Source organism: Macaca nemestrina, chromosome 13 (genome assembly GCF_043159975.1).
Source record: "Macaca nemestrina isolate mMacNem1 chromosome 13, mMacNem.hap1, whole genome shotgun sequence".
In the NCBI taxonomy this organism is placed as follows: Eukaryota; Metazoa; Chordata; class Mammalia; order Primates; family Cercopithecidae; genus Macaca; species Macaca nemestrina.
In genome coordinates, this window is record NC_092137.1 from 42747420 (window position 1) to 42759541 (window position 12122).

The window sequence follows — 12122 nt, forward strand, 5'->3', positions numbered from 1 at the left end:
GCCAGGCTGGTCTCGAACTCCTGACCTCAGGTGATCCACCCACCTCGCCCCCCCAAAGTGTTGGGATTACAGGTGTGAGCCACTGTGCCCAGTCCTAATTTTTGTATCTTTTTGTAGAGATGGGGTTTCGTCCTGTTGCCTAGGCTGGTCTGGATCTCCTGGGCTCAAGCTGTCCGCCTGCCTCGGCCTCCCAAAGTGCTGGGATTACAGGCGTGAGCCACTGTACCCAGCCTTAGTTGTTGTTTTCCTATTACTGAACATTTGGCTTATTTCCAGTTTTTGGCTGCTGCAAATAAAGCTGCTATGAACATTCACGTATAGGTCTTTTGGTGTACTTAAGCTCTCATTTCTCTTGGGTAATTACCTAGGAGAAACATCGTTGGTTCATGTGGGGGAAGAAACTTGTCACAGAAATTTTACTTGAGTAGATTTTGCCGAACAGATTCCCAAAGTGGTTGGACCGATTTTTCACTTCCTCTGTTAATGTATGAGAACTCCAGTTGGTCTGTGTTCTTTCAGTCTTTTAAATTTTAGCTATTATGGTACCTTAAGTTTAATGCTTCATTTGGGTAGTATGAAGGCTAGGGTGATCAACTGTCCTCATTTGCTGGGGACTGAGGGGTTCTCTAAATGAGGGACTTTGGGCCTTAAAACCGGGAGACACTCCCTAATGAGGTTTTTAGGTGAGTTAGGAGGATGTGAAGGGAAAAGCAGTAAATTCCCACAGTCAAACCAAGCCCAAGTACAGATACCTAGGCTATCCTTATCCAGAGATGTGTTCTCTAATTACCAAAGACAGGGGCCCGGCCATCCACTCCCTTTCCCTTCTGGTGTCCGTGCAAACTGATTTCTTTGGAGAAGCCTCTGCTGGCTCATCAAGCTACGTGAATTTCCTCCGTCGTGCTTCCAGAGTATGCCGCATAATTTTATGGTACTCACTACATCTAAAGGTATATATTCTTGCCTGGAATCCAGGGTGGACTGTAATTCAGGGTAGGACTTTTATGTCTTCCTCATAGATAGCCCCAGAACACGTTGGTCGGCACATCAATAAATTTCCTTTTTTTTTTTTTTTTGGCTGGAGGTAGGGTGGAAGGGAGGACACAGATCCTTGTTGAAACATGTGGCAAGGCAGATTGTTAGATGTATAAGCCATGAAAGTTTAGTTTTTACCCTAATGGTGGTTGGTTGGAAGTTATTGAGGCCTTTTTATCAAAACTGGAGAAATATAAATTGTGTTTTAGGAAGCTGCTTGCTGGGGTGTTAATGAATTAGAGGATCAATGGTGCTCTGTTGCTGCTAGATAACTTGGTTCTGATTCTTTGTTTTAAAATTAATAGCAAGTGAAAAATAGTACAGTGGCATGTTGAGACCATATACAATTCCAGATGGACTTGGAATTTATTATAGTATTGGGCAGCTTTTGCCAGATGCAGTGTTCTTTGAATAAATGTAAAGCAGAAATAGCTTAAATTTCTGATGGGATCCTGATTTGCTATCGAATAACTTATGAGTCCTTGTATCTCAACACTGTGAAAATAAAATTTCTGTGATAAATTTCTTAAAGTCAATAAAGTAAAAAACTCTTCCTTAGCCAGTTTTTGGTTTTCATTTAATATATACTTTTAGGTAAGATTTCTTTTCCATTTAGCCCAGCAGTTCCTAAAATCCTTTCCAGGGCGTCTTTGAGGTCAGCACAATTTTCTTTTTTTCTTTTTTTTTTGAAACAGAGTTTCACTCTTGTCGCCCAGGCTGGAGTGCAATGGCATGATCTTGGCTTACTGCAGCCTCTGTCTCCTGGGTTCAAGCAATTCTCCTGCCTCAGCCTCCAGGGTAGCTGAGATTACAGGCACCTGCCACTACGCCCAGCTAATATTTTGTACTTTTAGTAGAGACGGGGTTTCACCATGTTGGCCAGGCTGGTCTCAAACTCCTGACCTCAGGTGATCTGCCCTTCTCGGCCTCCCAAAGTGCTGGGATTACAGGCATGAGCGAGCCACTGCGCCCGGCCTCAAGTGTGACTCTTAAGTTTAGTCTCTCTTCCACTTTGTGTTAAATCTTGAAAGAAGAATTTTGAAAAGCACTAGAATGAAATGTGAAAAATAAAGCCCCTTTTACAGTAACTTGTTGTTTATGTTGTGCTGTGTTTTATGCTGTAACTTTTTGAGTCTATCCTTGCAGCTGCTGAAGTTAGTGTTGCTTGATAATTCTTACTTGGTCTGCTCTGAATGTTTCTTGAGGTTCACTTTTACCCCACAAGTAAAATAGGGTGGATACAAAGATAAGTGACCTGTCATTGTTCTCAAGGGATGCAGTGAAATCAGATAACTGTAGAGTAGAGCAAGGCCTATTGTGAAGTACCTTAAGCATATATGGGTGCTGCTTTGTAGCAAAGAGGAGTCTCCCCCTGGAGATGAGCAAGAGTCTCATGGATCAGACTCTGGCTCAGAGGCATTGTTCAACCTTATTTATTTATTTATTTCGAGATAGGGTCTTGCTGTATTGCCCAGGCTGGAGTGCAATGGTGCGATCTCGGCTCAGCACCCTCCACCTCCTGGGCTCAAGTGATCCTCTTACATCAGTCTCTAAGTAGCTGGGACCACGGGCTTGGCTACTTTTTGTATTTTTTGTAGAGACGTTGCCCAGGTTGGTCTTGAACTCCTGTGCTCAAGCGATCCGCTTGCCTTAGCCTCCCAAAGTGCTGGGATTGCAGGCATAAGCCATCATACCTGGCCCGTCCAACTTTAAATTTATCTTCTGAATTCTCTTTACTCTTCATCCACACTAATAGTCGATTTATCTCACGCTAAGGTTTACAGATTACTTGAGCTCAGGAGTTCGAGATCAGCCTGGGCAACATGGTGAAACCCTGTCTCTACTAAAAATACAAAAATTAGCCAGGTGTGTTGGCACATGCCTGTAATCCCAGCTACTCAGGAGGCTGAGGCAGGAGAATCACTTGAACCCAGGAGATGGAGGTTGCAGTAAGCCGAGATTGTGCCACTGCACTCCAGCCTGGGTGACAGAGCGAGACTCCGTCTAAAAAATAATTATACAAATACATAAATGAAATTTGAAATTTAACTGGTAAATTTTAAAAAGTGGTTTTCATTAGTGATCTACATGAGAGATGCCATTGTGGTGATTTTTGTCTTTGGTTAGGTTGGATTTCAGTGATTTTGGTCCTTTTTACGGTGAACCAAGGGATCATATAAGAATGTAAGATTGGCCGGGCGCGGTGGCTCAAGCCTGTAATCCCAGCACTTTGGGAGGCCGAGACGGGCGGATCATGAGGTCAGGAGATCGAGACCATCCTGGCTAACACGGTGAAACCCCGTCTCTACTAAAAAATACAAAAAACTAGCCGGGCGAAGTGGCGGGTGCCTGTAGTCCCAGCTACTCGGGAGGCTGAGGCAGGAGAATGGCGTGAACCCGAGAGAAGGAGCTTGCAGTGAGCTGAGATCCGGCCACTGCACTCCAGCCTGGGGGACAGAGCAAGACTCCGTCTCAAAAAAAAAAAAAAAAAAAAAGAATGTAAGATTTACTGTTACTGTTGCAGAGCTGGTTGCTGTTTTAGCTCTGTAGGGTGTGCATTAGAATTCAGTTAGCTGTGTCTTATACAACAACAATTTGTCAAATCCTAATTAGGTAAAGAGTATAATTTTGTATGTGATATTTTCTAGTGCTAATAGTGCCAATGCAGCAGTAACTTTATTGATCTTCACTGGTGAAATGTTATTAGACCTGCAAGTAAATGGCCCTTTTAGTGCTATATTTCTCTTTGAGTAGTTCATTAAAAAGAACATCCAAAGAATTTTAAATTGCTTTATTCTTGCTTTGAGCTAGGTGAGTCTTTTTCTAAGTTACTGTTTAAGGTTCATTTTCAATTCAGTTTTAAAAGTTTGAAAGTAGAAAAGATCTGATACTCCATTCATTACCCTCATGGTATTCATAAAGAACTGCTTCAGCAAGGGCATTATATTTGATAAAGTCCCTTCTGTGAGGCTGGGCGTGGTGGCTCATGCCTGTAATCCTGGCACTTTGAGAGGCCAAAGTGAGCAGATTACTTGAGCCCAGAAGTTCAAGACCAACATGGTGTAACCGCGTCTCTACTAAAAATACATAAAATTAGCCAGGTGTGGTGATGTACGCCTGTAATCGCAGCTACTCTTGAGGCTAAGGCATAAGAATTGCTTGAACCTGTGTGGTGGAGGTTGCAGTGAGCTGAGATTATACCACTGCCCTCCAGCCTGGGCGACAGAGCAAACTCTATCTCCAAAAAAAAGTGAATTAATTTTTAAATTGATATGTAATACTTGTGTATATTTTTGGGATACCATCTGCCATTTTTAAGTTGGAGTTTTTGTTCCTTTGAGGCCCTGATAATTTTATGGTTATAGTTGAACTGACAAGATAAATGTTTAATTATTATTATTATTTTTTGAGACGGAATCTTGCTCTTTCACCCAGGCTTGTGTGTAGTGGTACAGTCTTGGCTGCAACCTCCACCCCCTGGGTTCAAGCAATTCTGCTTCAGCTTCCCGAGCAGCTGGGATTACAGGCGCCCGCCATCATGCCCGGCTAATTTTTGTATTTTTAGTAGAGATGGGGTTTTGCCTTGTTGGCCAGGCTGGTCTCGAACTCCTGACCTCAGGTGATCCATCCGCCTCAGCTTCCCAAACTGCTTAGGATTACAAGCGTGAGCCACTGCACCCAGCAAATGTTTAAATTTAAAATTGATTAGTTTGAAGAAAATACTGAATGAAATGTTGATTTGATCTGTTTCAATATCCAAACAGATAATGTGCTTTGTACTAATAAATTCTTTGAATTTTATTTGTGTAGAAGAAATTGAGGAAGAATCTGAAACAACAGTTGAGGCTGACTTGACTGATAAGCAGAAACATCAGTTGAAACATAGGGAACTCTTTTTGTCACGCCAGTATGAATCTCTGCCCGCAACACATATCAGGTAAGAACTTTTTAGGAACTAAAGTACTCAGTACTACAGTGACCAAAAAACAAAAGACTTATTTGAAGCGTTTTCCAGACTCTTCTCAGGATCTTGCTTAAACTACTTTGCTAAAGGCTTCATAATGAAATTTTAGGTTGGAAATTTATAATGTATATTAGCATATTAAAGCCCCACAAAAGTTCTCCAGTAAAGTAACCATTTTAACTTTGTTTTAATACAGACTTTCCTGGCCAGGTGCAGTGGCTCACGCCTGTAATCCCAGCACTTTGGGAGGCCGAGGCGGATGTATATCATTTGAGGTTAGGAATTCGAGACCAGCCTGGCCAACACGGTGAAACCCCATCTCTACTAAAAATACAAAAAATTAGCTGGGTGTGGTGGTACGCGCCTGTAATCCCAGCTACTCAGGAGGCCGAAGCAGGAGAATTGCTTGAATCTAGGAAGCAGAGGTTGCTGTGTGCTGACATCGTGCCACTGCACTCCAGCCTGGACGACAGAGTGACGCTCTGTCTTTAAAAACAAACAACAACAACAACAAAAGGCCTTTCCTGATTGATTTGAATATCTTTTCAGAACGGTACAGAAGAGCGTCCAGCAGACATCATTTTGGGAAATGCTGGTCTGCCAGGTTCTAAGAAAATTTTATAGCCATTAGAAGCCAAAGGTTAGAACCTAAAGTCTGCTTCCCAGGCAGTTGACTCTTGACCTTATAGGATGTATGGCTTTTTGTTTTCTTTTGAGGATCACTGGGATGAAAACTTTATATTCTTTATTATTCCTTAATAACACCTGATGTATACATTGATAGCATACAAATGTGAAGAAAATAGGTGACTGATTTGGGCAATATCTCTGGTTCTCTAACATGGACCACCCTTCCATTAATTAAATTCTTCTTCTACTGCAGAAAAAACAAAAAGTGAAAAAACCCAGCCCCTTGTTTGTTGTTTTGGCAATTGTTGAGGAAAAATGGTGGTTTTCTATGATCTACTGGTGGTGATTAAATTTAAGATATTGTTGAGCTGTTTTTCATTGTCATCTATAATCAGTGCATCTTAGAGGTATTACAAAATGTTTGAGCTCAAAAGATTCTGACCCTCGATCAGGAAAGCTTCAGGAGGAATTGCTACTTACTCAGCCTTCCAGAGGGTGTGAGGCACAAATAGAGGGCACAGGTGAGCATAGGGTGTATGAAAGCAACAGCATGTGACCAGGGTGAGGATGTGTGAGCAAGTGCGGTGTTTCACTCTCTTAGGTTAAAGAAATGCCTTCAACTTTTGTTCATAATCTGTATTTCTATTTCTTTTATCCAGCTCTGCTGGTCATAGTGGTCCTAAAAAAACTATATACATAGAAATAAAATGCAGTATTTCTTTTTTTTTCTTTTTTTTTTTTTTTTTGAGACGAGTCTTGCTGTCCCGCCCAGGCTGGAGTGCAGTGATACGATCTCAGCTCACTGCAACCTCTGCCTCCTGGGTTCACGCCATTCTTCTGCCTCAGCCTCCTGAGTAGCTGGGAGTACAGGTGCCCACCACCACGCCTGGCTAATTTTTTTTTTTGTATTTTTAGTAGAGACAGGGTTTCACCATGTTTGCCCGGATGGTCTCGATCTCCTGACCTTGTGACCTGTCCGCCTCAGCCTCCCAAAGTGCTGGAATTACAGGCGTGAGCCACCATGCCCAGCCAAAATGCATTATTTCAATAATTGCTTTTTCCTCTTTATCCCCCAATATTGTGATTGAATCTGAGTCTGTCTTTTTGGGTTCAGACAGGTTTGTAGACTTTTTTTTTTTTGAGGCGGAGTCTTGTTCTGTCGCCAGGCTGGAATGCAGTGGCGTGATCTTGGCTCACTGCAACCTCCACCTTCTGGGTTCAAGCAGTTCTCCTGCCTCAGGCTCCCAGATAGCTGGGATTACAGGCACATGCCACCATGCCCAGCTAATTTTTTGTATTTTTTTTTAGTAGAGACAGGGTTTCACCATGTTGTCCAGGCTGGTCTCGAACTTCTGACCTCGTTATCCACCCACCTAGGCCTTCCAAAGTGCTGGGATTACAGGCGTGAGCCACCGTGCTCAGCTGAGGTTTGTAGACTTTCTAAAGCTCTGGTACTTACACATACATATACATGTACACACACACCCACACACACCAATTCCTGGTACCTTTGTGCACAACTCCTTTTTTATAGAAATGAACCCAGAGATCTTCTATGGCAGGAAGTGTGTGATAAAGATATAGAATTTATTTTTCTCCAGATCTTTTCAGAAATAACATGAGCCACTCCCTCACCCACATCGAAAACCTCATATCATTGTTTTTATTTGGTTTTGTTTGCTTTTGTTTTCTACATTGAGATGCAGTCTTTGGGAGGCCTAGGTGGGAGGAGGATTGCATGATGCTGGGAGTTTGAGCCCAGCCTGGTCAATAGAGCAAGACCTTGTCTCTACCAAAAATATAAAAATTAGCCAAGTATGGTGGTGTGTGCCTGTGGTCCCAGCTAATTGGGAGGCTGAGGTGGGAGGATTGCTTAAGCCCAGGAGTTTGAGGCTGCTGTGAGCCACAGTTATACCACCGCACCCTAGCCTGGGGGACAGAGTGAGACCCAATGTGAAATAAATAATAAATAGGTGAGATAGATAAATAGTAGATAGATAGAGAGATATAGAGCTGGCTGTGTTGCCCAGGCTGGTCATGAGCTCCAGCAGTCCTCTTGCCTCAGTCTCCTGAATGGCTGGGACTACAAGTGCATTCTGCTATGGCCTGCTATTTAGGATTTTTGTTAGGGGGCACTATGGTTAGATTTGCTAGGGTTAGTATATTCTGTACGACTTAAGTCATTTGCTGGAAAAGACAGGCCAGGTAATAATGGGAATAGTCTTTTTATCGACCAATAATGCTTTTTCAAGAAATAAAAATAGTAGGTGAATAATTTTTGTTCAAAGAGATGGAACATAAAAACATATTTTGAGATTTTCTTAAGGTTGTGTGTAACTAATGATGCTAAAGAGCCATATGCGCTTTTTATTGATTGACTGATTGTGCAGGACCTGCTTTGTTGCCTAGGCTGGAGTGTAGTGGCATGATCACAGCTCACTGCAGCCTTGAACTCCTGGGCTCAAGTGATCCTCCCACCTCAGCCTCCTGAGTAGCTGAGACTACAGGCATGTGCTACCATGCCTGGCTAATTTTTTATATTTTTTGTAGAGATGGTGTCTTGCCGTGGTGACCAGACTGGTCTTGAACTCTTGACCTAAAGTGATCTGCCTCCCAAAGTGCTGGGATTACAGGTGTGAGTCACTAGCATGGCCTCCATTTATTTAATTGGAAGACACTAGAATATAAAGATTAATTTTAAGTTTAAGAAGTTATGTGGGGCTGGGCGTAGTGGCTCACGCCTGTAATCCCAGCACTTTGGAAGCCAAGGCAGGTGGATCACTTTAGGTCAGGAGTCTGAGACCAGCCTAGCCAACATGGCAAAACTTCATCTCTACTAAAAGTGTAAAAATTAGCTGAGCATGGAGGCACAGCTACTCTGGAGGCTGAGGCAGGAGAATTGTTTGAGCCTGGGAGGTGAAGGTTGCAGTGAGCCAAGATCGCACTACTGTACTCCAGCCTGGGCAACAAGTGAGACTCTTATCTCAAAAAAAAAATTTTTTTTAAATAAGTAAATAAATAAAAAAGAAGTTATGTGGCCAGTCTTAAGACTCTTGCCAGAATAAGAATCTGACAAATGGTTTTAAAAATGTATCTAAAAGACGCAAGTATATTTTTAATTTACTCTCCTGATAGCTTGGAATCTGTTTATAAGTAACGTTGGTTTCTTTTAACAGATTGCCTGGAATGGAAAAACTAGTGATGTATTTTTTATCTTCCATAAGGACTGACAGAGTATATTAAAATATAATTATCAAGACACTTCTTTGTTGAACATAGAAATTACATAGTCTACATGATCATTTAGTTACTGTTGAACACATTGCCTGATTATATTCTAGCTTAGGGAGCTTAATAAGTGCTTGATAATTGAGACAAGGGACCTGGCTTAGAAACTCAGTGAATTTACCGGGTGGTAATTCCTTTGAATTATGATGAAGAGACGTAGACATTTGGGGCTTTTTGTTTTTTTCCAAATTGAGAAGGAATAGGGCAGAGCCACGTTTTCTCATTTGTGGCCATCATTTTTAAACAGCTGAGTGGGGTTGGGGCAGTCCCTGGCCAAGGCATGGAGCTGTGCTAACCAGCCCACATGCTGATGTAGAACAAGTGCACATTGGAGTGGTCTTGACATTTTGCTAATGTTGAAGTCATGCCTTATCTTTTTGGCTCTAAAAGGAGAAAATTACCAAAGCCCCATTGTTCTTTGGCAGCGAAGAGGGTAATTTGGTGAATACTGGTGTTTTACTCTCAGGGACACTATCAAGTGCCCAGAATTTCCTTGGTGCTCTTTGGAACATAGAAGAAAAACTGACTGAGGCATTCTTGAATTCCTTTGTGGTGTGTGAACTATAATACTCATGAGATGCTTACGCTTCCCAAAGTGACAGGGAGGAAACTCTTTGTTTCTTCTGATTCCACTGGAAGAGAGTGGATAGGACTAGGACTTTTTGGAGTAGAGTTAATGATTCATCTCGTTTGTGAGATAGATAGGGCTTGAGTAGTGAGTATCCCTTTGGGACTTTTTTTTGAGGGAAAGTGAGAGGCAGCGTGCTTCATTTTTATACACAGTGATTGAGGTCATTGAATAATAGATTATGTGTTGCAAACATTAAGCACTATAAACCTGTATGTCAGCTGCTATATGTCATATGTATATATTTTACTGTATTCAGTTTCAATATGTGTGTATGACTAATATCTTCATTAACAGATTTTCTTTTTTGGTTTTTTTTGAGACGGAGTTTTGCTCTTGTTGCCCAAGCTGGATTGCAGTGACATGACTTTGGCTCACCGAAACCTCTGCCTTCCGGGTTCAGGTGATTCTCTTGCCTCAGCCTCCCGAGTGGCTGGGATTACAGGCATGTGCCAGCACACCCGGCTAATTTTGTATTTTTAGTAGAGATGGGGTTTCTCCATGTTGGTCAGGCTGGTCTCGAACTCCCAACCTCAGGTGATCTGCCCGCCTCAGCCTCCCAAAGTGCTGGGATTACAAACGTGAGCCACTGCGCCCAGCCTGATAGATTTTCTTACCACAAATATTCAATAACTTTAAATTTGTATCATCTGATTTACAAATATCTCTTCATTGTACATTCATTCATAAGTAGACTGAAAATTTGTAAATTTGAGATGAGCAACACAACTCCTCACAATTGGCAGTGGCTGATAGGCTGGTTATGTAGCTATTTCTTTGATCTCATCTCGAAACCTACCCTTCCATTATCTGCTTTGTGATGCTTGGGCTGTTGTACTCATTATATTAATATATAACCCAGTCTTATATATAGCTCATGTGTAATATGGTGAATCTGGCTTTAAAATATTCTAATATTCAGCTGGGTACAGTGACTCATGCCTCTAATCCTAGCACTTTGAGAGGCCGAGGTGGGAGGATTACATGAGCCTAGTAGTTAAAGACCAGCCTGGGCAACACTGGGACACCCTGTCTCTATAAATAATGAAAAAATTAGCATGGCATGGTAGCGTATGTCTGTGGTCCTAGACGTACTTGGGAAGCTGAGGTAGGAGGATTGCTTGAGCCCAGGAGTTCAAGGCTATAGTCAGCCATGATTGTGACACCGTCCTTTAGCCTGGGTGACACAGCAAGACTCTGTCTTAAAAAAAAAAAAAAAAAAAAAAGAAACACTCTAGGCTGGGCGCAGTGGCTCATGCCTGTAATCCCGATACTTCGGGAGTCAGGGGCGGGTGGATCACCTGAGGTCAGGAGTTCAAGACCAGCCTGGCCAACATGGCAAAACCCCATCTCTACTAAAAATACAAAAATTAGCTGGGCATGGTGGTGCATGCCTGTAATCCTAGCTCCTCTGGAGGCTGAGGCGGGAGAATTGCTTGAATCTGGTAGGTGGAGGTTGTAGTGAGCTAAGATCGCACCATTGTACTCCAGGCTAGGTGACAAGAGCGAAACCCCGTCTCAAAAAACAAAACAAAACAAAAGCTAAAATTTAGTGAACTGGTTATGATTGCTAGGCACTATTCAGATTGTTGTGCATGTGTCTGTGAAGTAGATCCTGTTATTATCCCCATTTTACAGACTAGGAGACTGAAACACACAATGATTAGGTAACTTTTTAAAGGCTCACAGCTCATAAATGGCATATTCAGAAATTGAATCCAGACTGCTTGGTTGCAGATATACAGTATTTTTGGGTTTTTTTGAGACAGAGTATTACTCTGTCACCCAAACTGGAGTGGAGTGGTGTGATCTTGGCTCACTGCAGCCTCTCCCTCTCAGGGTCAAGCGGTTCTCTTGCCTCAGCCTCCGCAGTAGCTGGGATTACCAGCACATGCCTCCATGCCCAGCTAAGTTTTGTATTTTTAGTGGAGACAGGGTTTCACCATGTTGGTCAGGCTGGTCTCCAACTCCTGACCTCAGGTGATTCTCCTGCCTCGGCCTCCCAAAGTGCTGGGATTATAGGCATGAGCCACTGCGCAAGTACCAGAAATACGGTATTATCATGAGTACATAACTGTAAGTGTTAAAAAGCATCAGAGATAGAAAACTCCTCAGTAATTTGTTAATTAGGTAGATTCTTTGATTTTCTGTTAATTAGGTAGGCTCTTTTTCTGTTTTTTCACATAATTTTTCTATTTGGACGCTTGAGTCAAATGGATAGAATTACGTAAAAAACCCATTTAAGCATAACTATACTATTTTACTAATAGATAATGTTACAGTGCTGGGTGTATATTAGGAACTAGGAAATACTTGACTGGTTGGTTGCTGCCTGTGTTTATGGATGTGTACTTTATCTGGTCCAACATCAGTTTTTCCACATGTCAAATACAGGAACTCTGGATTTTTAAAAAGCTGCTAATTAGAACATTGGTACTTGTAATGATTAATACCTATTTCCCAGTTGGTGGTGCAACAAGTTAGGCATCTTTAAAAAGAGCCGGTTCTTTTCTGCCTGCCAACCTTGTGACCTGGACTGCAGCCTTTGAAGTTATGCTTCAGTGTGTCTTCCATAGG

The 12122-nt window shown here is 42.2% G+C and overlaps 1 protein-coding gene and 1 long non-coding RNA gene across 9 annotated transcripts in view; one reads left to right on the forward strand and one right to left on the reverse strand.

The window, feature by feature from the left end:
* The window catches only part of LOC105464917 (metastasis associated 1 family member 3), a 261198-nt gene that overhangs the window by 109156 nt on the left and 139920 nt on the right, over positions 1-12122 (forward strand). For all 8 annotated transcript variants that reach the window (XR_011611651.1, XM_071076627.1, XM_071076621.1 and 5 more), the window contains exon 4: positions 4846-4972. Coding sequence is in view for 7 of the 8 variants with exons in the window: in XM_071076627.1 (XP_070932728.1) it covers positions 4846-4972 (127 nt within the window). In the remaining variant the exon portion in view is untranslated. The remainder of the gene's footprint in view (positions 1-4845; positions 4973-12122) is intronic.
* The window catches only part of LOC105464916 (uncharacterized), a 51663-nt gene that overhangs the window by 31386 nt on the left and 8155 nt on the right, over positions 1-12122 (reverse strand). The window lies entirely within an intron of this gene.